General features: G+C 41.9%; 1 protein-coding gene across 1 annotated transcript in view; it reads right to left on the bottom strand.

The window, feature by feature from the left end:
* LOC141051170 (uncharacterized) overlaps positions 1-27195 on the bottom strand; it is a 211955-nt gene that overhangs the window by 97424 nt on the left and 87336 nt on the right. The window contains 6 exon segments of the mRNA XM_073548035.1: positions 2465-2555; positions 3672-3769; positions 3853-3976; positions 4050-4229; positions 4359-4508; positions 8294-8355. Coding sequence (XP_073404136.1) covers positions 2465-2555; positions 3672-3769; positions 3853-3976; positions 4050-4229; positions 4359-4508; positions 8294-8355 — 705 coding nt within the window.

Raw genomic sequence — 27195 nt, 5'->3', positions numbered from 1 at the left:
TCTGTCATATTTATACTCAATACTGAATGACTAAAAGTGTTATGAAAATGTTTTCATAATTTGCATACTATTAAATGTCTGTAAATGCTGGAATTTTCATAATTCCCTTCTTGATTTTCTCATTTTGGTAAGGAAGATTGCATTTCAATACATATCAGACTGTAAAAATGGGTTACAAGACACCTAAATAAGTGACCACTTGTGACTGTTCAGTCATCTAGCGCTTATCTCTCTTCTGAACAATCTTCTAAGTGGATTTATGACCAATCAAAGCCAAACTTAGAGGTTGATACTCTGATGCTGCTGCTTTTTCCTATAATATATATACTACATGGCAAGAAGTACAACAAAATGGAAGACTGGTCATGCACAAAACAAAAAAAAAGTATTACGTCGAAGGTGTGTCTTCCAAACATAGTCTGATCATACTACAGCTCGTGGCCAGAGAGTATATAGACATTACAGCATGGAATTGCAGTTGATTCTTTCTGTGATCCCATGTTATCCGGTCTGTATACTTTGTTGTGTTTCCTCTCCCGCCCAGGAGATGTGGTATGATCAGGCCATGCCAAGCAGGGGCTCATTTATAAGATAAGCTAACTGAAGCCGAAACGTTGCATGGCCTAATGAAAGATTCAAGTCTGATTTGAAGATCAAATAGATTTTTGATGTTAAAAGATCCACAGAAAAAAATTTTTAGCTTCCAAATTGGAAACACTGTGGTCCGTATTCTCGGGCCCGATGGACTTGTGAGTGTTGCAGTCAATCACTGATCTCAGCGATCACGTCTGTGTGGTCATGATCCAAAGGGTACAGAAATCGGCCTTACATTTTGTCCGTGTGGAACAAAAGCGCCATTTCAGATTTTCAGCATTGAAACGTTACTGCTGAAAATGTGATGCCAAAAAATGGGGTAAAAAACAGAGTGCATGGGTTTTCATTAACATTGTAATATGCCTTATAAAATGTATCATGTAGTTGTAACAGCCGGTGACTGAGTAGATGTAGGGGGTGTGCTGGGGGCTGATTTGTGCGCATCTTCCTACTAATATCGGGTACGTTTTGCATATAAAGTGTCATGCAATGTGATATTGTTTTATTGTGCATTAATATGTCAAAATGTTTATGTGTTGTGTAAGTTATATATCTTTATGGGCTAGGGATAGACATAGTGAGATATAGTAATAAAGTAAGGTTTAGCATTAGTATGGGGTAATATAGGATTTAGAACAGGGGGGGGCACTTTAGATTAGGAGATTAGATTGAGTTAAGATAAGAAAGAGTTAAGACAATAGGGAATGGCTAGTGGGAGAAGCTAGAGAAGGGTGAGGAGAATGTGCTCCTGAGGTAGTTAGTTATGAGTAGGATGAAGAACTGTTAGGATGTGGAATGAAACTGTGCTATGACAGAAGCTCATCAATCCAGGCCTTGTGGGTGGACAGACACACGAGCACGACTGAATCAGAGTAGCATGAGGGAAATAGCGACTAGGTTTTATGGAAATTCCTGTGACATCCAAGACTTACGGACTGGGAAGGATTGGCAGCGGCATCCTTTGGTAATGGATGGGGAACACAGGGAAAAAGCTAGCTCGGCTACTCAGGAAGCTGCGGTACAGGAACACGTGGTGTCAAGGAGGACCAGGGACAGTTCAGGGAAAGCAATGTCCGTCACGTGTGAAGATTGCTGTGCGGTGTCTGTTTCTAAACTGGACGAGCTAAGTAAAGCTGTTTTGTTGAAAATGGACTTGGACTTTGTGGATCATTGTGTGTCAGTGAAGAAGATCCGAACACTGCCATCTGAGGAGGACTCTGTTTTACAAGTGAGTGAAACGCACTGCACACACAGCACACATCAGAATAGACATTGTGTTCATGTTGCAGGGTGCCAGGGCACGCCGAAACAGCAGCCCCTCGCCATGACTATCACCTTGGCCCCATTATATTGAATCTGTGACTTCTAGGGATTTAGGCCTCTTTCACACTTCAGCTTTTTGTGTCAGTTAAAATCCGCCAAAAAGGCGGAAAAGCGGATCCGTTTTTAACTGATGTGAACGGATGCCACAGGATCCGTTCTTTGACGGATCCGCAGAATTAAGAATTTTAAAGGGAGGGAGAGGGAGAGAGAGAGAATTTTTTTCGTCCGCCAGAAAGGATTTCAGGGTTAATTTTCTCCCTGACTTCCTTTCTCCGGGCATGCGCACTGGAAAATGCGGATCCAACAACAAAAAAAATCGTTGCAAGGTCCGTCCAAGCATGCCGGCGGACACAAAAAATTTGGCGGATCCTCACAAAAACAGATCCAACGGATAGCCATCCGTCAAGATCCGCCAGTAATGCAACTCAATGGGGAAAAAAACGGATCCGCAAAAAAAATGGCGGATCCGTTTTTTTCAAAACCTGGCGGATTTTGACTGATGGTCAAAAACCGAAGTGTGAAAGAGGCCTTAGTGGTCACTACTCACCTGTACAGTTATCTGTAGGAGTCTCCTCTTTACACCACTCATCACCCCTCACATATGTCTCTGTAGTATTAATATGGGGCAGATCTTCACCCTGAAAGAAATATTGTAATAGTCACAGACAGACGGAGAAGTCACAAGAAGAATAAAGATCTCAAATGAACATAACAGCAGCACATAGATGCAGGTCTTCTGTATAAATCTAAACTTTCGGATCCATATTCTACCCAGCAGCCCCCATAACCAGAAAAATGTGAGAAGATCCAGACAACATCTAAAATCTACGATCAGCTTTATCCTGTCAACTCCACCAAGTATAAAACATACACTGAATGGCCACTTTATTACAGACACCAAGCTAATAGCTTGTTGGATCTCTTTTGGCCTTCAGAATTGCAGCAATTCCTGGTATCGCGCAATTGCACTACGGCTAGGTTCACATAGCGTTAGAGCAGTCCGTTCAACGCATGAGTTAAACGGACTGCGCTAACGCTACTCATTTTTTGGATCATGTTATGCGATCACGCTAGCGCAGATGCTCCATCTGCGCTAGCAGTGACGGACCCTCGAACATTGCAGACGGCGTCTGTCACAGCATGATGGCACATCGCTAACGCATGCCGATTATGACATGCGTTAGCGATGCGCTACATTATGGCAGTGTTAACAGATGCGGTACATCGCGTTAATGTCGCTTTGTAACGCAATCCGTTAAACGGACTGCCATAACGCTATGTGAACCTAGCCTAAGCAAAAATGAGCGATGTGTTTGGGATTTTTTGTAGAAGCACAAGTGTTGCATTCTGCTGGCTGTAATTTGCATGACTATGTCCTCCATGGACTTTTTTCATTGGCGAGAGTTACATCCACAGGATTCCATTTTATTGACTGTATTTCCTTCATAACAACATTATTAATATAGAAAAACTTACAAAATACTGGTCCTGGTTGGTCTAGCGCTGCTGACCCCGCCTCATTTTCCAATTCAGGTATTTATTAACAAATTAACAGAAAACTATTATTTATAAGCTCACATTATATATTTCAAGCCAGAGTTACAGGTCTAATTTCCATACAAGGAAGCTCTTATCATAATAAGTGTCTCTAATAAATTGGCCTTTCAATGTAGATAAAACAAGACTGGGCACAAGACCTTCACAGTCTTCTACACATCACAGGGAAGATTTCCTGACCCCTTCTATCCATCTACCTGATGATCCTGAGGAACATTGGGATTTTCTTGTTTCCAGTCCAGTGGAAGAGGAAAATGTTGACATCTCTCTGGTGCTGTCCTCTTACTGGATAGAACTGGAGGAAACACATACAGGGACTGAATTCATTCTTTACACACAGATAATTATAGGCCGTGTGTATTTAGTCCTGTCTATTACCTGGTGATGTGAGGGGCTGGGGAACCTCCATCATGACGTCCTTGTACAGATCTTTGTGTTCTTCTAAATACTCCCATTCCTCCATGGAGAAATAGACGGTGACATCCTGACACCTTATAGGAACCTGACACACACAATGATACCGTCATCCCCCGATCCCTTCATAGCTTTAATGCACAATGTCCCAGCAATGTCACCTCTCCAGTCAGCAGCTCAATCATCTTGTAGGTGAGGTCTAGGATCTCCTGGTCATTGATGTCCTCATACATCATGGGGTGTGGTGGAGGCCCCGTGATTGGGCTCAGGGGTCTTCCCCATCCCTCAGACACAGGGTCCTGACAGCGCTCCCTAGAGGTCTTCTTCTCTACTGTGTAATCCTGGTTATGGAGAGACACATTAATAAATCTCACTACAGACATTTCCAGAGTCCTCACCTCTCCAGTTCTGTCCATCTGTTGTTCCCATAGATAAGAATGATGTAATGTGATGTCATCAGAATCTCTCACCTCTCCAGTAAGCCGGAAGAGGATCTCTAGGGTGAAGTGTAATATCTTCTCCATCATCTTGTCACTGTCTCTAACCATCCTTTATGGGTCAATCGGGAAAATTCTCTCATGTAGAAGATCTCCACTGAGATGATTCAATTTTGTATGAATCTGAATGGGGAGAAGATGACGATGTAACATCATAAAAGAATCCCAGAAAATAATGCAATGACTAGCAATTATAAAACACTAGCTGAAGAGCCCGGCGTTGCCCAGGCGTAGTAACCAACTGTGGTTAGTTATATAACAAATTATAATTATTATATTGCACATCATATATTCAACAGATTTGCAACACAATTTAAATGATTACCAACATTTTTGGTTTTTCCTTTCGGTGCAAAGATGAACAGATTTTCGCCAGTTCCATCTCTTGAACAGGTCACGTAAAGTTGACCATGAGAAAAGCATGGAGATTGCAAATCAATCCCTACTACTTTCAAGGACTGTCCCTGAGCATTGTTAATGGACAAATGGACATTGCAAATGCCAGTCAAACTGGAAACTGGAGGCGTTTAAAATAAAAAGGCAAATCAGGTGGAATGAGTGGAATTTTTGGAATGAAAATGTCCTCTCCTTTGGCACATCCTGGTGATGAGCTGTGTATCTAATCCTATCCTGTGTGACACGACTGCTGAGCTGTGTATCTAATTCTATCCTGTGCGATACTGACTGCTGAGCTGTGTATCTAATCCTATCCTGTGTGATACAGTCTGCTGAGCCATGTATCTAATCTTATCCTGTGATACAGTCTGCTGAGCCATGTATCTAATCTTATCCTGTGTGATACAGTCTTCTGAGCCGTGTATCTAATCCTCTCCTGTGTGTTATTGTCTGCTGAGCTGTGTATTTAATACTATCCTGTGTGATACTGTCTGCTGAGCTGTGTATCTAATCTTATTCTGTGTGATACTGTCTGCTGAGCCATGTATCTCATCTTATCCTGTGTGATACTGTCTGCTGAGCCGTGTATCTAATCCTATCCGGTGTGATACTGTCTGCTGAGCGGTGTATCTAATCCTATCCGGTGTGATACTGTGTGCTGAGTCGTGTATCTAATCCTGTGTGGTACTGTCTGCTGAGCTGTGTATCTAATCCTCTCCTGTGTGATACTGGGCTCCCCTGCAGTCTGCGACAGAGGGTGGTCTGTGTTGGCACGGTAATAAATTGTGCTATTTCCAGCTTTACAGAAGGACGATAACACAATAGAAATGATAAGAATAATAGGCCTCAGTTACCACAACTGTCTACAAGGAAAACTGTTGCTCATAGCAACCAATCACTGCTCAGCTTTCATCTTTTAAACAGCTTTGGTAAAATGAAAGATGCTTAGTGATTGGTTGCTATGTGGAGTGGGCGTGGCTTGATACATACACACACATACATACATTACTGCAACATCCTGACTACTGCAACATCCTTTTCTGTGGTCTCCCTGCTAACACGCTCGCACCTCTCCAGTCCATCCTTAATTCTGCTGCCCGACTAATTCATCTCTCTCCTCGCTACTCCTCCGCTTCTCCCCTCTGCAGATCTCTTCACTGGCTCCCATTCCCTCAGCGTATCCAGTTCAAATTACTAATACTGACCTACAACGCCATCTATAACCCGTCTCCTCAATATGTCTCTGATCTAATCTCCCGATACCTTCCCTCACGTAATCTCCGATCATCCCTAGACCTCCTTCTCTCCTCCACACTTATTCGCTCCTCACCCAACCGCCTCCAAGACTTCTCCCGAATAGCCCCTATTCTCTGGAATTCTTTGCCCCAACAAGTCCGACTATCAACCACATTTGGATCCTTCAGAGGGAACCTGAAAACCCACCTCTTCAAGAAAGCCTACAGCTTGCAATGACCCCGCTACCTCCTTCTCTCTCACCACTACCAGTGATATCACCTCAACCAACACCGGAACTGCTGCAACCCACCAACCTACTGTCTCCTTCCCCACCATCCTGTAGCATGTAAGCCCGAAAAGGGCAGGGTCCTCTCTCCCCTCTGTATCAGTCTGTCATTGTTAGTTTGCTACTGTAAGTGATATCTGTAATTTGTATGTAACCCCTTCTCATGTACAGCACCATGGAATCAATGGTGCTATATAAATAAATAATTCAGTTTTATATGCAGTGCCTTGCGAAAGTATTCGGCCCCCTGGAACTTTTCAACCTTTTTCCACATATCATGCTTCAAACATAAAGATACCAAATGTAAATTTTTGGTGAAGAATCAACAACAAGTAGGACACAATTGTGAAGATGAACAAAATTTATTGTTTATTTTACATTTTTGTGGAAATTCAAAAACTGAAAAGTGGGGCGTGCAATATTATTTGGCCCCTTTAACTTAACACTTTGTTGCACCACCTTTTGCTGCGATTACAGCTGCAAGTTGCTTGGGGTATGTCTCTATCCGTTTTGTACATCGATAGACTGAAATTCTTGCCCATTCATGCTTGGCAAACAGCTCAAGCTCAGTAAGGTTTGACGGAGATCATTTGGGAACAGCAGTTTTCAGCTCTTTCCACAGATTATCGATTGGATTCAGGTCTAGACTTTGTCTTGGCCATTCTAACACCTGGATACGTTTATTTGTGAACCATTCCATTGTAGATTTTGCTTTATGTTTGAGATCATTGTCTTGTTGGAAGACAAATCCGTCCCAGTCTCAGGTCTTTTGTAGACTCCAACAAGTTTTCTTCAAGAATGGTCCTGTATTTGGCTCCATCCATCTTCCCATCAATTTTAACCATCTTCCCTGTCCCTGCTGAAGAAAAGCAAGCCCAAACCATGATGCTGCCACCACCATGTTTGACAGTGGGGATGGTGTGTTCAGGGTGATCACATATAGTTTGGCATTGTTGCCAAAAAGTTCGATTTTGGTTTCATCTGACCAGAGCACCTTCTTGCACATGTTTGGTGTGTCTCCCAGGTGGCTTGTTGAAAACTTTAAATGACACTTTTTATGGATATCTTTGAGAAAAGGCTTTCTTCTTGCCACTCTTCCATAAAGGCCAGATTTGTGCAGTGTACGACTGATTGTTGTCTTATGGACAGACTGTCCCACCTCAGCTGTAGATCTCTGCAGTTCATCCAGAGTGATCATGGGCCTCTTGGCTGCATCTCTGATCAGTCTTCTCCTTGTTTGAGATGAAAGTTTAGAGAGACGGCCGGGTCTTGGTAGATTTGCAGTGGTATGATACTCCTTCCCTTTCAATATGATCACTTGCACAGTGCTCCTTGGGATGTTTAGTTTTGGAAATCATTTTGTATCCAAATCCGGCTTTAAACTTCTCCACAACAGTATCACGGACCTGCCTGTTGTGTTCTTTGGTCTTCATTATGCTGTCTGTGCTTCAAACAGAACCCTGAGACTATCACAGAGCAGGTGCATTTATACGGAGACTTGATTACACACAGGTGGATTATATTTATCATCATTAGTCATTTAGGAAAACATTGGATCATTCAGAGATCCACAATGAACTTCTGGAGTGAGTTTGCTGCACTGAAAGTAAAGGGGCCAAATAATATTGCACGCCCCACTTTTCAGTTTTTGAATTTCCACAAAAATGTAAAATAACCAATAAATTTCGTTCAACTTCACAATTGTGTCCCACTTGTTGTTGAGTCTTTACCAAAAATTTACATTTGGTATCTTTATATTTGAAGCATAATATGTGGGAAAAGGTTGAAAAGTTCCAGGGAGCCGAATACTTTCTCAAGGCATTGTATATAGATATAAGGAGATATAATGTGTAGATGTTTGGTTTTCTACACATATTATATGGGCTCGACATACTATTAAGGCAGCTCCTCCATGGTTGAGGTCAAAGCAACACGACACTTTTATATAATGGCTAGAAATAATCACAGGCCACAGGAGTGATGCCAATACGTATGGCATGTATCCTCTGTAGACCTGCATGTACATGTGTTGTACATAATGGCTGCTGCAACCTATGTTATAGTTGAAGCAAAGTAATCAGAGACTAAAGAAAAATGCGAGAGAATCTGAGTAGGAGTGATGAGGGATTTAACACACATTCAGATGAAATTTTTTTTTCAGCTAGAAAATCCAATCACACGACATATCTTCCATGTATTAATTGTGTCAACATGGAAAGTAAATTAGTCCCTTGAAAATAATTATTCAAAAGGACCAACCCGCCTAAGGACAGGATGGCACATTAGAGGAATACGGCTGAGTCTCGCATGTTAATACCCGGCAACTTGGAGCAGAGCGTGTGGCCGCGTAGCAATACATGGAGCCGCACGCTCCGCTCCCGAGTGCTGGCTGCAGAGCCGGGTATTAACATGCGAGACTCGGCCGTATTCCTTGCATGTGTGATCCCGGCCTAAGCGTTTACATGGGCATGGAGGTCAAAGAAAGTTTTATAAAATGGTACCTTGATATCTGCAATGTCTTATTCCAGATAATTTTTTTCTTAATATGTAAGTGAGCCATTTAGACATATGGGCAGGACATAGATCTCTCTGAAAATCTGCTTCTTGAGCTAATATTAAATGAAAGGGAGTGTGACCAGCAAAGGCATACATAAAAACATAAAATTCATAGCAAAGTTTATATATATATTTGGTGGAGTAGACATATCTCCCAACTTTTATAAGCAGGAAGATAAACATGAATTCACAGGGAAAAAAATTCCACTCCCACAGTAAACAGATTGACCAGATTTCAGCAAAAATTTTCTCTTGCTCGAAGAAGTAGAAGAGTTCAATCATTCATCAAAACTGACAGTGCACGAGACAATTCATTTATACCCTGAAATTGTTAAGATGTTGCCCATAGAACCAGCAAAGAAAGAGGCATAAGAAATACCAGGGATCGCTCAAAAATACATAAAATAATTCATCTTTATTGACATACACAACAATACAATTCTAAAAACATTAAAACCAAAGAACACACATGAATGCTCATACTAGAGCTACAAGCCCTGTCAAACGCCTCCTATCCCTGAAACGGTATTAACCCCAGTCACCACATGCCCATCAATAAATGTTAGGTTAATAATGCTTGGTGTATTAGGCTGAGTTCACACATGGCGTTTTTTTTGCGTTTCCGCGGCGGTTTTAACCGCGCGATTTTGCTGCGAAAACGCGAAAAATAAGCATCCCATGCATTCCTATGGGATTCCGCAATGCTGTGCTAATGCTGCGGTTTTTACCACGGCGGAATCGCTTTGCGGTAAAAACCGCAGCATGCTCATTAATTTGCGGAATCGCGGCGATCCCGCACCCATAGGAATGCATTGTTCCACTTATTTCCCGCATGTGACTGTGCACACCATGCGGAAAGTAAGCAGAACAATTGCGGATGGTACCCATGGTCCGGAGGAGAGAAGACTGTCCTCTGGGCTTTGGGTACCATATCCCTGTAAAAAATAGAATTTAAAATAAAAAATATTGTTATTCTCACCCTCCGACGTCCCGCGCAGCCTTCCCGCTTCTCTTCACGCTCTCGTTCCCAGTAGTCCTTTGCGAAAATGCTCGCAATGACGTCCCTTCTCGCGGGATCGCGAAGTCTCGCGGTCATTCGCGAGACGTCGCGATCCCGCGAGAACTGACGTCATCGCGGGCATTTTCGCAAAGGACTACTGGGAACGGATGCGAGGGACGTCGGAGGGTGAGAATAACACCGTTTTTAATTTTTTTTTTTACATTCTATCTTTTACTACTGATGCCGCATAGGCGGCCTCAGTAGTAAAAAGTTGGTCACACTCGTCAAACACTATGTTTGACAAGTCTGACCAACCTGTCAATCAGTTTTCCAAGCGATGCTACAGATCGCTTGGAGAACGCTAGCATTTTGCAAGCTAATTACGCTTGCAAAATGCTAGTTTTTCCGCGGGAATTTAAAATGCGATTTTCCCGCGGACTGGAATTCCGGAATTCTTGCGGTAATTTCCGCGAGAGTTCCGGTACGTGTGCACTTAGCCTTAAAGTGGAGCAACATAATGACCCTGAGTATACCAAATCCAAAACAGTTTCTAATGTAAAGGCTCAATTGTATATACAGGAGTCACCCCCAACAAACACTTTTTTGAAATGCGCCTATAAGCTCCATAGTACAACACTTGTAAACATGCTGTAAAAATATGCACCAAAACGTCTAGAAAAGATGTAGGTAAACTCCTTGAATATCTCGTGGGTTAAACTTGAACCCAAGGCAGAAGCAGCAGCACTGAATGAAAATCAGGGAGGGTAAAGGACGATCAGTCCCTTTAGGCTATGTGCACACGTGCGGAATTGCCACGGAAATTTCCGTGAAAATTCCGCAACTCCCTGCCGCGGGAAATCCGCGAACAACTAGCGTTTTGCAAACGTAATTAGCTTGCAGAATGCTAGCATTTTCCAGGCGATCTGTAGCTTCGCTTGGAAAACTGATTGACAGGTTGGTCACACTCGTCAAACATAGTGTTTGATAAGTGTGACCAACTTTTTACTATGAGGCTGCCTATGCGGCATCAATAGTAAAAAGATAAAATGTTAAAAATAATTAAAAAAAATAAAAAATCGTGATATTCTCACCTTCCGGCATCCCCCGCAGTGTTCCCGATCCTCGCGATGCTCCCGGCAAGTCCTGTTCCCAGCGATGCCTTGCAACAATGACTTGTGATGACATAGCATCTTGCGAGACCGCTACGTCATCACAGGTCATTGTCGCAAAGCATCACTGGGACCGGAAGATGCCGGCAGCCAGTCTGACAGGCGGGAAGGCTGCGGGGGACGCTGGAAGGTGAGAATATCATGATTTTTTATTTTAATTCTATTTTTTACAGGGATATGGTACCCAGGGCCTGGAGGGCAGTCTCCTCTCCTCCAGACCCCGGGTACCATCCGCACATTTTCCGCTTACTTTGCACATGGTGGGCATAGCCACATGCGGAAAGTAAGCGGAACAATGCCTTCCTATGTGTGCGGAAGTCCCGCGATTTCGTGATGCGATTCCACCGCGGAAAAATACGCAGCATTAGCACAGCATGTGAGGAATGCCATTCAATATAATGGGTTGCTTATTGTATGCGATTTCGCAGCGAAAAAACGTGGCAAAAACGCATAAAATCCGCAACGTGTGCACATAGCCTTAGGGTGCAGGCAGGAAGTACCACAAGAAAATTGTAAGTGGGTTACCAACCCATACTATGGTGTGATACAACCTGTACCTACAACCTGTACCTAAAATATACTCAAGAAAAAGGAAGTACACAACCCAAGATAAGATATAGTTTATTAGTATATACAATAAAAGCAAAAGAAGTCTAAAAACAGACATAATAATACAACTGATTGTGCAGAAAATTGAGTGTAGAACAAGGCAGAGTGATCTCCAAGCAACCAAGATCAAAAAAATATAAAACAGGTAAGTACATACAAAATAAGCAAAATAATGATAGCCACATGCAATGCAAAAATCTATAATATAATGCTAGGAGCGTCACTCTGTCTGAAGCCTTTATAGACTGCGCAAGCGCGACGCGCCTGCGCAGTCTGGACCCCACAGAGTTACGCATCCGGGGATGAGGATTGTGGCCCAGGAGATTGCGGTATGCGTAAGCACTGAACTCATACCGCAATCTCCGGCACAACAACTTACCTATCCGGTATTGCCGTAGGGTCTCTTCGGGTTGGATGCCGGGACATGAATCCTCCGTCGGAAATGGCGCATGCGTATAGCGCACTTCAGGCGCCATTTTGTTGGTGGGCGGAAATTATTGAAATAAGGCTGTGATGTCAGGAGAGGGAGGGTTGTGGCGCCGGAATCGGCGCATGCGCAGTCCGCTCTTTCCGGCGCTATTTTTATAGATACGTCAGTGGAGCAATCCAGCCACTTCCTACTGAATATATATATATAAAATACGTCAGCGGAGCAATATATCAGGATGGGGGCAGCACATACCAGAATGGGGGTGCAGGATTGGAGCAGCACATGACAGCATGGGGGTGCAGGATGGGAGCACCATGACAGGATGGGGGCGCAGGATAGGATTGGGGCACAAGATGGGAGCACATGACAGGATGGGGGTGCAGGATGGGAGCACCACATGACAGGATTGGGGCACAGGATGTGAGCACATGACAGGATTGGGACACAGGATGGGAGCACATGACAGGATGACGGCACAGGAAGAGAGTAGCACATGACAAGATAGAGGTGCACAAAACAGGATGAGGGCCCAGGTTGGGGTCTGCACATGACAGGATGGGGGTGCAGAATGGGAGCACATGACAAGATGAGGGCACAGGAAGAGAGTAGCACATGACAAGATAGAGGTGCACAAAACAGGATGAGGGCCCAGGTTGGGGTCTGCACATGACAGGATTGGGGCACAGGATGGGAGCACATGACAGGATTGGGACACAGGATGGGAGCACATGACAGGATTGGGACACAGGATGGGAGCACATGACAGGATGACAGCACAGGAAGAGAGTAGCACATGACAAGATAGAGGTGCACAAAACAGGATGAGGGCACAGGATGGGGGCTGCACATGACAGGAAGGGGGCGCAGGATGGGAGCAGCATATGACAGGATGGGGGTGCAGGATGGGAGCAGCACATGACAGCATGGGGGTGCAGGATGGGAGCACGACAGGATTGGGACGCAGGATGGGAGCACATGACAGGATGACGGCACAGGAAGAGAGTAGCACATGACAAGATAGATGTGCACAAAACAGGATAGGGGTGCAGGATGGGAGCGCCACATGACAGGATGGGGGAGCAGGATAGGAGCACTACATAACAGGATGGGGGCGCAGGATGGGAGCACATGACAGGATGAGGGCACAGGAAGAGAGTAGCAAATGACATGATGGAGGCGCACAAAACAGGATGAGAGCGCAGGATGGGGGCTGCACATGACAGCATGGAGACCATATACCAATATAAATGCTCGCCACCCGGGCGTAGAATGGGTTCAATAGCTAGTATGGATATAATCCCAGTGGGTATAAAGATTAAGGCCCAGCAATGGCAAAAGGAGATGAAAATATATGAGTACCCCACCAAAGCACTAAAATAGCAAGTAGTAGTGTTTACAGGATCAGAACATGATATGTTGCATAGACAAAATCAGAGGAGAACTCATTCACTTGGTCAAGGTGCGATGTGCTAAAGTGCAAATGCATAGTAAATGGAAGCGTTCTAATATATAATAACCATTGCAACAATGGGATCCAAAGAACACAGTATAAAAAGTAAAGTGCTGCCAGAACCTGTGCAGATGAGGCAGCTTGGGAGGGTAGAAGCAGCAGCGAACCGCGTGTCGGCCTCACACTGGTTATGATTTCTATGTACGCATACACAACTATTATATTTTTACTTCAATGGTGAAAATTAATTTACAAAATATGTAAAAACAAATTAGGTTTCTGTCGACATTTTCTGAGACCCGTAAAGTTTTCATTATTCCATCAATGGACCTGTGCGAGGGCTTGTTTTTTGAATGAGAAGCCAACGTTGTTAGTGATACCTTTCTGGGGGATAAATAACATCACTTTCTTTTGCATTTTTTCGTAGAGTTGCAGTGACAGAAAAAACAACTCCGGCATTTCGACTTTTTATATTTTGATAGACTAAACATTCACACACACGACGATACCAAATATATCTGCTGATGTAGGAAGGGGAGAAAAGAAATGGAGAGAAATTTATATACACTGTATATATATATAATAAGGGAAATGATTTTGTTTTCTGCCATCTGATTATTTACATGTATCACAGAACGTGTTGTATAAAAAAAAAACTTACATATTAGAAATAAAATCCCACATACAAAGACATTCACAGAAGGCTCAATCCGTGATCATCAAACTAGTAATTGCCCAGAATGACAAAAATAAATGTTACAGTTTATGGCATGTGAAAAGTGCAGACAGTGAAAGGGGTTAATGCCCCCTGCGCCCAGTAATGGGGAATCTCCAGCACCTACCTCCACCTGCAGGAGGCGCTATCTCCGGGAATGGAGGGGTTACAGCCCCCTGTGCAGCCCAGTAATGGGGAATCTCCAGCACCTACCTCCACCTGCAGGGGGCGCTATCTCCGGGAATGGAGGGGTTACTGCCCCCTGTGCAGCCCAGTAAAGGGGAATCTCCAGCACCTACCTCCACCTGCAGAGCCGCACACCACATATATGGCTGCTCTGTGCGCACAGGACCTGTGATGAGGTCACAGGAGGGGAGGAGTCAGGGGGTCACATGATCAGGCGCCTCAGTGTATGCAGGACTGTGCTGTGCTGGTTGTCATGGTGCTGGATGAGGGAAAGTTTCTGTGTGTGGTCAGGAGGGGTTTACAGGGTGGATGTAGCAGAGCCGCGTGTGTACAAGGTGTACGGAGCGGAGCCATGTGTGTATGAGGTGTACGGAGCGGAGCCATGTGTGTACGAGGTGTACGGAGCGGAGCCGCGTGTGTACGAGGTGTACAGAGCAGAGCCGCATGTGTACGAGGTGTAGGGAGCAAAGCCGTGTGTGTACGAGGTGTACGGAGCAGAGCCGCGTGTGTACGAGGTGTAGGGAGCAGAGCCGCATGTGTATGAGGTGTACGGAGCGGAGCCGATGTAGCAGAGCCCTGTGTGTACCAGGTGTGCGGAGCGGAGCCGCGTGTGTACGATGTGTACGGAGCGGAGCCGTGTGTGTACGAGGTGTACGGAGCGGAGCCGCGTGTGTACGAGGTGTACAGAGCAGAGCCGCATGTGTACGAGGTGTAGGGAGCAGAGCCGCATGTGTATGAGGAGTACGGAGCGGAGCCGATGTAGCAGAGCCCTGTGTGTACCAGGTGTGCGGAGCGGAGCCGTGTGTGTACGGAGTGGAGCCCCGAGTGTACGAGGTGTACAGAGCAGAGCCGTGTGTACGAGGTGTACAGAGCAGAGCCGTGTGTGTACGAGGTGTACGGAGCGGAGCTGCGTGTGTACAAGGTGTACGGAGCAGAGCCGCGTGTGTGCGAGATGTACGGAGCAGAGCCGCATGTGTATGAGGTGTACGGAGCGGAGCAGTATGTGTAGGAGGTGTACGGACTGGAGCCGTGTGTGTACAAGGTGTACGGAGCGGAGCCACGTGTGTACGAGATGTACGGAGAGGTGCCGCGTGTGTACGAGGTGTACGGAGCAGAGCGTGTGTGGGGTCAGGAGAGGTCTAGGCTATGTGCACATTGAGTATTTGATTGCTGTAATTTCTGCAGGAAAATGCAGCCTCAAAACTTAAAACATTGATGTGAGCTGGACCTAGTACAAAGTAAGTTGATAACATACATGGATAAGAAGTTTCCAGTAGATGAAACTCCAGTAAAAAAACTTGAGTGAAGCCTGCGATGCCCTCACTCCGAGGACTAGGAAAGGTGTGAGAGCACTTCTGTGAGTAGTGATGATACAGGGGTTGGACAAAATAATGGAAACATCAACAAAATGTAGTTTATTATGGTGTAGGTCCACCTTCTGCGGCGATTACAGCCTCAATTCTCCGAGGTATGGATTCATACAAGGTGTGAATTATTTCCAAGGGAATTTTAGCCCATTCTTCAGTTAAAACACCCTCCAGTTCTTTGAGCGACGATGGAGGCGGAAATCGACGTCTAACTTGAATCTCTAAAATCGACCATAAATGCTCAATAATGTTGAGGTCTGGGGATTGTGGGGGCCAGATGAGATGCTCAACTTCATTACAATGTTCCTCGTGCCATGCTTTTTCATCCTGAAAGATGGCGTTCCCCTCCAGGAACAGTGCTTGAACCATAGGATGCACTTGGTCGCTCAAAATGCCTAAATAATCTCGGCTGTTAATTTTTCCATAAAGGGAAATCATTGGCCCGGCGGATCTCCATGAAATAGCACCCCAGATCATCACAGAACCTCCGCCATGTTTTACGGTTGGGAGAAGGCAGTCTGGATGGAATGCTTCTTTCTGCTGTCTCCAAATGTACACTCGGCCGGAGGTTGGAAATAGGGTAAACGATGATTTGTCTGAGAATATCACGTTTCCATTGCTCGAGGGACCAATTCTGGAGGTTTCTACAACACTCTAAACGCTTGGAAACATTTGTCATTGAGAGCAGCGGTTTTCTAATTGCAGCTCTTCCGTGGAATCCAGATTTGTACAGCTCCCGACGAACAGTTTTCGTGGAAACTGGGTTCTGTAGGTGTTCATTGAGCTCAGCACTGATTTTCGGAGCCGTGGTCTTGTGATCCTCTCTCACAATTGGCTTTAGAGTCCGACGGTCTCTCTCAGTCAACTTCGACTTTCGGCCGGACCTGTGCTTTGCTGCGGACGTTTTCCTTCTCTTTCAAACGCAGTCATTACTTTGGAGACAGTACCTCTTGACACGCCAAGCATTCGGGCACTTTCTGTTACACTAGCGCCTGCCATACGAGCACCAACAATTTGGCCTCTTTGAAAATCCGAGAGGTCTGCCATTTGTATCAGGTTCTCATCAATGTTCTTACAAAACAAACAGTTAATTTACATACACATATCACATAACACAAATAATCAACTACAAAACATTGCCATATGTCACGGTTTGCATGTTTATAACATGTTCGAAGATTATGATGCCAAAACATTAGGTGTTTCCATTATTTTGTCCAACCCCTATAGATATTTTCAGGAAATAGCCATAGATATTTGGACAATATTGCGTTGTGGGTTACAGATTCTGCCCAGACTTGTGAACAACTTGTCCCATTTGCTTGCCTTTGTGAGTCTAAGACATGTCGAAAAAAGAGGTCGGTTTTCAAAATCACCAAACTTGGAGTGCCAAAGCTCTGATGCAAGGACTTTTGATTTTTATACATTGTCCCCTGCCTAAGGATTTATATCTGGTGTTGGAATAATGCATATTGATCTGTATGTATTGCAACAACTACTACTGTACTGTTACTGTACTGTTTGATGTATTGTGCATATTGTGAGATTGTTAACAAAGTTCAGTAAAAAAAAAAAGGAGGAGGGAAACTCAGACAGGATGCCCCCTCCTTCTCTTCCTCTCTTATTGTTGTTGTAATGCTCCCATGCTGCAAGCCACAGCAGATACCAGACTGATCACATTTCATGCTGTAAGCTGTTCAACCTGAATATGAATAAATCTACGTTCTGTGTTGATGACTCTGGATGTTACACTGATTAATCCGCTGCTAATAGGTTATGGGCCCAGAGTCCTAGAGTCCCAGATCCCCAGAGCACAGAGAAAAGAAAAGAAAGGAAGACAGCAAAGATGGCCACCAGCAGCAGCAACTCCATGAAGTTTACTGTGCCAAGTCTCACTAACCAGAATTATCAATCCTGGAAATTCAAAATGAAAATGCTGCTGATAAGAGAAGGTACGTGGAAATACACACAGGAGCCTAAACCTGACCCAGTATCATAGGAGTGGATAGAGATGGATCAGAAAGCACAAAGTACCATATCACTCAGTATAGATGATCAGATTGTGCATGTGTGTAAAAGTGAGACTGCAAGAGAAATGTGGGAGCAGCTGCAAAAGGTGCATGAGAGGATAAATTTAAGCAATAAACTTTATCTCATGAGAAAATTGTACCAGTCTAAACTACAGAATGGCCAGGATATGCAGGGCTACATAACTAGCATTCTAGAGATTGTAGAACGCCTGAGAGGCATTGGGGAAGATTTGAAGGACTTTCATGTAGCCGCATTACTGCTTAGTGGTCTTCCAGAAAGCTATGACACGCTTGTAACCGTACTAGATGCGCGCCCAGATGATGAGCTTACATTGGAGTATGTCAGAGGGAAGCTCATAGATGAATATAAGCGGAAAGCGGAAGGTGTAAGCAGCAGGACATGCAATGCAGAATCTGCTATACAGACACAAAATCTAAATGATAATAGAAAGCACCTAAAAGAAACACGTGAATGTTTGCAAGAAATCAGGACATTTGAAAGCCGACTGTAGAATCTGGAAAGCTAGAATGAATCAGCTGAAAAAGCAAAGCAGTCTTCAAAGGGTTAAAAGTCTGCAGAAAATGATTCTGTGAATACTGAAACTGCATTTACTGTCAGTGTAAATACATCAAAGCATGCATGGTGTATAGACTCTGGAGCAACTAGTCACATGACTAATAACAGACTTCTTTTCTAAGCTTAACCAAAGTAAGTCAGAGAAAGTGATTATGGCTAATGGTCAGTACATGACTTCACAAGGAATAGGAGATGGTTATATTGATTGTCAAATCTCACCAACACAAAGCAAGAAGATCCCAGTAAAAGATGTGCTCTATGTGCCTAGTCTTGAGAGTAATTTACTATCTGTGAAGAAACTCACAAAACAGGGAAATGAAGTTACATTTAAGCATGATAGCTGCATCATCTCAAAAGAGGGCAACACACTAGCAGAAGGAAAAATCACAAATGAACTTTACCATCTTAAATGCAAAGAGTGTGTACACTGCTCAGGAAGAAAGGCACAATAACTGCATTCATGTATGGCATAGGCGCCTAGCACACAGAGACCCAGAAGCAATAAGGAAGTTAGTTCAGAAGCAACTAGCTGAGGACATTACAATTGATCTATGTATCCAATGAAATGTACTAGCTGCATCAAAGGGAAAATGTCTAGAAAAGCTTTTCCTAAGAAAAGTACAACAAGAACAGAACAGACACTAGATTTAATACATACAGATGTCTGTGGTCCAATGAGCACTCAGACTCCTGGGAAGAAGAGATATTTTCTCACATTTATTGATGATCATTCAAGATATACAGTTGTCCATCTGCTTCACAGCAAGAAAGAAGTTTCAGAGAAACTTGAAGTATATCTAGCTGAGGTAAATAATAAATTTGGGAGAATGCCAAAGATTCTACGTGCAGATAATGGGCCTGAATACATAAGTAATGAGACACAGAGCATTTTAAAGAAAAATAGAATCCTATTTCAGACCACTGTACCGTACAATCCTGAGCAAAATGGTGTCGCGGAAAGAAGGAACCGAACACTCTGTGAAAGTGGAAGAAGAATGTTGTTTGATGCAAATCTGCCCACAGCATATTGGGGTGAAGCAATCATGACAGCTTGCTATCTTCAGAACAGACTACCAGGTAAAGCTACAGAGAAATCTCCGTTTGAGCAATGGAACAGCAGAAAGCCAAAACTACATCATATAAGAATATTCGGAAGTAAAGCACTTGTACATATTCCCAAAGAAAGGCGAACTAAGTGGGAATCTCACGCTAAGGAAGGGATCCTGGTAGGCTACAGTGAAACCCAGAAAGGTTATAGGATTCTACACCCAGAAACAAACAAGGTCACAATAAGTAGAGATGTAGTGATTGATGAGAACTTTGTGTCCCCCAAGTTTTGTGACATCACGCCAGTAGTCCAGCTGAAGTCACAATTACAAGACAATAACAAGGAGGATGTAGAGGTCTGGCTGGATTCTTCAACCACTGAAGGAACAACAGAAAAATCAGGTGAATCCGAAATCAGGAGATTGTCAAGATCAAACAAAGGCATGCCAGCTAAACGTCTATCCTACATAGTCAAGACACTACCTGAATCAGAGCTGCAGTCATGGGATGAAATGCAAGAACTACCTGTCCATGAAAGAGCAAAGTGGATCAATGCCGCTAATGAGGAAATCAAATCGCTTCAAACTTGGAAACTCACCAAGCTACCACAGGGCAAAAAAGGCAATCAAGTGCAAGTGGGTCTTCAAAACCAAATATGACTCTGAAGGTAAAGTCCACAGATTTAAAGCAAGGTTGGTGGCAAAAGGATATTCTCAAAAGTATGACGAAGATTACGATGCTACGTTTGCTCCAGTCGCTAAACAGATCACGTTCAGAGCTTTGTTAGCTGTAGCTGCTGTACAAAAGATGAATGTCAGACATTTGGATATAAAAACTGCCTTTTTAAATGGTGACATTGAGGAGGACTTATACATGACTCAACCTGAAGGTTATGTAAAAGGGGGTGAAGAGAATCTTGTTTGCAAACTACAAAAATCCCTTTATGGTCTTAAACAATCAGCGAGAGCGTGGAACACCAAGATGAATAAGGTCTTGTTGGAAGAAGGTTTTAAAAGAGGTCAAGCGGATCCATGCTTATACACAAAATATACAGATGGAAAGTGGATGTATATTCTCTTATATGTGGACGATGTGATTGTAGTTCATCAGGAAGACGCAGAAATTGGAAAAATGGCTGAAATTCTGAACCAGCATTTTGAAACGAAAGACCTTGGAAATGTGACATATTATCTAGGAATCCAAATTCAGAGAGAGAAAGATGGAAGTTTTCTTCTAAACCAAAGTGCAAAAATTAATTCGATTCTGAATCAGTTTGGAATGTCAGAGGCCAAAGGTATATCAACCCCAATGGAACCATCCTACCTGAAGCTGGAAGCCATTTTCTTGAAGATACACTGTAGTCTTCTACAGCATGGCGGTGGAAAGCGAGGACTGCGCAGGTGCCGAGTCCAGCACCACACCACGCCCTGTCCAGACATCACGGCCCAACAACGTAATGAACGGGTATTGACGCGGGGTCTCGCCGTGATGTCAGGAGAGGGCCCGCGTCAATACCCGATCGTTAAGTTGTTGTGCTGTGATGTCTGGAGAGGGCGTGTTGTGCTGCCGGACTCGGAGCCTGCGCAGTCCTCGCTTTCTGGCGCCATTTTCTTGATGACACACTGCAGTGTGTCTTTTACAAAATGGCGGCAGTAAGTGCAGACTGCGCATGCGCCGCTTCCGGCACCACAACCCGCCCTCTCCAGACATCACATCAAGACGCAAGACCCTGCGGCAACAGCAACACCGGATCGGTAAGGTGTTGCGGAGATCGCGGTATGCGTTCAGTGCTTACGCATACCGCGATCTCCTGGGTGGATGCGTCACTCTGTGGGGTCCAGACTGCGCAGACGCGTCGCTCTTGCTCAGTCTATAAATGCTTCAGAGTGACGCTTCCACCATTATATTATAGATGTGGTCAACAGGCCTAGAAATGGCTTCCCCCGGGTGTAGAAGTAACCTGTACCTTAGCACATCTTACACCTGCTACCTTCTTACTTCTGTATGCTGATCTACATATAAATGCTGTTCCCAAACATTCCCTATATAAACGAGCTGCAGACAACCACCCCAGACCGAATGGTAGACCTCATATAGTGGAAATGGGGATAGTCAATAAGAGTATATTCATTTACCCTTTCATTGCTTAAATGTTAGTATTACTAGTGTATGTAATTGGTAGAACTGGTATATTTGTTACGACGACACTATGTAAAGAGACGTGAGATCAGACATCATGGACCGTCAGTTATCACATCTGTAAAATACCACAGTGCTCCTCCAGTAAACATATATGATGAGATATACAAACAAGATGAATGGGATTTGTCCCCTACAAGCTACCATAGTGTTAAATATTAATAATCCGTTAATTTCTTATAAGACCCAGTTCTGTAGAATGCTTTAGCTTACATGACATAGGCTATTTTTAAGCTTGGCTCATGGTAGAAAGACAGCTCCATATATGTAGAGACCACGTGCTTTAGGAGACGTATATAATTCATGGCTAACTGTAGAGGTGGCTCCTCTTCTTCCCTCACCATCATGAGAGACAGACGCAAGATGACATGACATAACAGCTGGTATATTACTTGACGGCGATGTGAGAAGCCGAACTGAGACACAGCAGCCATTTGCTATTCAGGATCTCGGAGAGAAGAAGAATACATGTTGCTTTTGCCATGTGGGATCTCAGAGCATGATCTAATGGACAATATCTCTTTCACTTATTTTTATTCACCTGTTTTTCTGTAATAACCTTTCTTTGATGGAAGAATCCAAATAAACCACTATATTTTTATCTGGTAACTAGTCCTGAGTATTTTACAGGATATGCATTATTTTACATTGGAGAGCCAGCCAGATCTGAATTTTTGTACTTTTTTGCGGATTTCCCTCAACTTGCACACACGGGGGATTGGACTTTGCTAACGTCAAATCATATGTGCAAGTTATCGGGAATTCCACTACTTACAAGAATCACATAGAACCTAGAAGTAAGAAGTACCAGATAGATTGAGAAGTACTACAAGTGCCAAAAGTACCAGACGTAAGCCAGACGTGTGAAGACAGGAACCCAGCGTTGTCCATCAAAGGAGCTGAGACATTTCAAGGTAAGATAAAATGGATGTCATTAATTGTCTTGCTAAGCAGAGTAAATTGAAATTTAAGTCTGTAGACAATTCTAATTCAGAAGTTTTATGGTTAAGTTTATATGCCGAGTGTGAACTCGAGAATCAGAGGTTAGATTCTAAGTTTTTCAATAGAGAAAGAGAGAGATTAAAAAATATTCTACAGATGGTAGATATATTTCATAGATCTGTGTCAGAGAAATCTAAAAATGATTGTGTAGAGGATAGTGATATTCCCGAGATTCACTGTAATGTGGAGAAACAGTTACAAGTAGTAGCAGCTATTGAAGGTGACCTTGCAGACGTGGAACAAGATGGAGAAGTAGGAGGAGACTTCAGAACTGACGTAGAGGATGTACAAAGGAAAGACGTACCACTAAAAATAGAAGACTCACAGGCCCAATTCCGAAGTAGCGTGAGGAAGGATTTGATAAAGATATGCCAAATAATTCCTGCTTATGACAACAAAATAGATGTTTATAGAAACTCTGAGATCTTTGAAAGTTGTTCTGATAACTTTGATTTATCTAATGAGGAGAAGAATCAGTTGTTCAAAATGTGGATCCCTGTAAATTTTGCTAGGAGATTGTCTTTAAAGTTATCTGGTGAGACACATGAGAATTTAACTGATAAGGACAGATTAAAAATTCTCATTTTTTGTTCATCAAATGAAAATCATCCAGATATTGATATTCTTCAAAAATTAAGGATTGGTCGGAAGGAATGTATTTTTACGTTCATGTCCATATATGAACGTTTGTATAGAATGCTGAGTGAGAATGTCAAAACACCGTCCCTCATAAGGAGTTTTGTAAGCAAATTTTGGTTTCTAAATCCTGCATCTCATGTTATTGCGTCACAAAAAGATTCTTTGTTTGAATGTGCGCAATCCCTTGATTTTGCCAGAAAACACGAGAATCGTGAGAGGAAAGTAAATTGTGCTAATTTTGTAAAGACAGGCAGAGTAAAATCTTATCAGAAGCCGGTATTAGCAAAACCTTCTAAAATGAGTTTTCCCCAAAATCAAATCTACGAAGAAAGAAAAAGAAAATCACATGTTTGTTATAAACCATATGGAATGATGCAAAAAAACACCGAAAAGACACAAATTGAATTAAGAAAAATGATGAGTTCTGATTTTCTTTCTGTAACAAAGATGGCCGAATTTAACAGACAGAAACAGGTGGTGAGTGACATCATGGCCTGTAAACTGAATACTCTGCTCCAAGAATCTATCAGCTTTAAAATGGCAAGAACCTTTCAGGATATTTTTTGCAGAGAAATAAGTATGGGTGTAGGAATTGGTTAGAAAAAGTAATATATATATTGTGTAACAGTGTTATACAATTAGTGAGTTATATGTAATTATTTTATAGAGTATAATCCTGTAGTTTTATGGTTTGTGGATATATACATAGTCATACAGTATATATATAGAGTGTTTGTAGAAGTAGAAATAGTAGAACTGTATTTTTTAATGAAAATTAAAATCTACATCAGTAATAATATTTAGAATATGAATATGATATTAACCTTATTTTTTTATGTTTCCTTAGAATTTTCATTTCAAAGCAGGACTTAATCGAGAAAAATTCTCTTCCAAGGATTTATGCCTTTATTTACACAGGAAGTTGCAATATTGCATGATTTTATATATCTAACCCTTAAAAGGAAATAACCAATTGCTTTTTAAAATGTTCTGGGTGTGTGCTTTTTTACTGCATGGTTTGAATGACAACCACAGCAGGGGAATTTGAACCTTGTTCTAATAATACAAGTATACCAGTATACTATGTCCCTGTTCCTTAGGAAAAGAATTTTAAAGGGGGTCTCAACTTTTGCAAAGCAATGGAATTTTTTTTCCAGGCCTAAATGTCAAGTATAGCTATACATATATATTTATGAAAGTTAATATGTGACACAGTCTGAGTGACAGTGACTGAGTGTATGAGCAGCTGCTGAGCGAGTAATGTGATATGTTTGTGAGACCTCAGGATTCTATAAGAGAGAAAAAAAAAAAAACCCCAAAAGCTTTTATCTTTAGGAGGAAATATGCAGATCAGTTAAATTATTAGAATATTAGGATATATATAATGAAATATTATCTATACAACATATATTTCTGTATTTCTATAGTAATTATTTCTTGATTTAGTTAATTGTGGATAAGTGCAATCGCACAACAAAATAGAAAATAGTTTAGGAAGAAAATCTATTCTTTCCTTATCAGCTTTAGCTCTTTTAAACAGGCACCAGCACAGAGCCTGGTATTCACCAGCTGCATCTGGGAATAGTGGACCTTCCTTCTCTGTCCAAGTGTGTTAATCTTAAACTACATTTAAATTAATTTTTCCAAAGGATAATTTTATGATATTCAAATTAATTTTGATGGTTACACATCTTCAGACAAATAATGGTATAAGCAAGTATAAATTCACATAATTTATACATTAATTATTTTTAATTTTGGTTTTGATAAATGAATTATTTCATGAAACAATATTTTTTGGTATTAAGGGGGAAATATGTTTTTTATCCTGACTACATAATCACATTTGATTAATACCTCTTCTTCACACATTTTAATAGGAAAAAAAAATATTAATAAGGTACAATGGTATAAGTATTGGGTATAATAACAAGTATTGTAAAGAGTCATTTCTTTACACTAAGAGGAATTACATGCAAAGTTGCATAATTTGAATATTTTGGTAACACAAGTTTATGACAATTATGAAATAATCCAGATCATGGAAATACTAAGGGTATATGTTACTGAAGACATAACTACTCTGCATCAACATAAAGGCCTTATTCTTATTTTTATTTTTATTCTTATTTTTCATTATTTTTAATTCTTTCACCAATATTTAGTAAAGTAATATCTACTGAGAATATTGCTTCATTAAATATAGCAATTATATGGTTCTATTACTAAGGAAAATGTTTCACTTCTGAGTTATATGCAACAATTCTTTTATTCATTCATTCGCTCACTCATATATTCTTATTTTGGTTCATGGCTATACATTCCTACATATTATTAGTATAATAAATATATTCCTTATTAATAAAGATGAAAACACTGGTTACATAAAACACAGTGACACCTATGGGTTGAAAAAGGTAATTACACCTATGACATAAAAATGTTCTATCACATGAAAAAAATGGATAATAATGTATTTTCACTTATTATTCTTTTATTATTTCAAATATTGAAATCCATATACAGTACAAATTCTGATAATAATTATATGGATATTACTGATTGCTATGGTACGCTGTGATATTATGGGATAGGGAAATTACCAGATTTGGTATAGAATAGGGAATGAAGACTTCAAGCAAGATACTGAAATTATGTTAATAAAGACTTTTCACATTTCTAAACTTCATTGATTTTTATCAGTTGCAAGAAGAAGAATGCCGCGATCCAGAAGTCCCAGAAGGTAACAAAGCTATGATTACTGAGTAATAGACTGTTAATTACAAATGCAGTATCCACCACTGACAGTCACAAGTGCAGTATCCACCACTGACAGTCACAAGTGCAGTATCCACCACCGACAGTCACAATTAAAGTGTCTAACCTGACAACCAGAGGACGATGATCCTATGATGCTGAGATGAACGGTGTTATCACGTTCTTATCAAGTTCCAGAGGTTTTCAATCACCTGAAAAGCTTCGATGAAAGCTGGTGAACAATGAAGGTAATTATCAGGAAGCTACAACCCTGACATATGTCCTGTGCATTAGGACAAGGACTGGTTATGGTGCTATGTTTAGCAAGGAAGAGTCATTTTAACCCTTGCTTTGCTGACCAAAGACGTCACACCTGTTCAAAGACCAGTACCGATGGAGGATTCCAGAATATCCAAGGCGAGCCAATGTAAGCCCAGGTTTTTAAAGATGACACTGCACAGATATTAAAGCTGCATTTCATCTATAGACTTTGTTTCTTATCAACATTTGAATTTATGGACTTTGATTTGATACACCACACAATTCCTACAACATCTATATGCTATAAGAAAACTGTATTTTTAAAAGAACCAAGAAGAAGACAGAAGACATCAAAATGAAGACCAGATGACATCAGATGATGATGACTGGACCTGAGATGCTTCAATTTAGACTTAGGGAAGTATAATTATACATATTTTATATGAATATTGTTCACGGCTTACCATAACATGAATTCACATCAATTATGTCATTGAGTACTTATAACGGTAATCTATTATTATTATTATTATTATTATTATTATTATTGATATTAAATTATTTTGTCAAAGAAGAAGAAAAGAAGAAAAAAGATCGTTATATTTGAGGGTTCCAATTAATGTCTGTCTCCCTCAAAAGGGGGAATTGTTAAATATTAATAATCCGTTAATTTCTTATAAGACCCAGTTCTGTAGAATGCTTTAGCTTCCATGACATAGGCTATTTTTAAGCTTGGCTCATGGTAGAAAGACAGCTCCATATATGTAGAGACCACGTGCTTTAGGAGACGTATATAATTCATGGCTAACTGTAGAGGTGGCTCCTCTTCTTCCCTCACCATCATGAGAGACAGACGCAAGATGACATGACATAACAGCTGGTATATTACTTGACGGCG

This window comes from Dendrobates tinctorius, unplaced genomic scaffold (assembly GCF_039654945.1).
Source record: "Dendrobates tinctorius isolate UK_male_01 unplaced genomic scaffold, ASM3965494v1 ptg000155l, whole genome shotgun sequence".
NCBI classification, from domain to species: Eukaryota; Metazoa; Chordata; class Amphibia; order Anura; family Dendrobatidae; genus Dendrobates; species Dendrobates tinctorius.
This window is presented reverse-complemented; position numbering and strand designations above follow the sequence as displayed.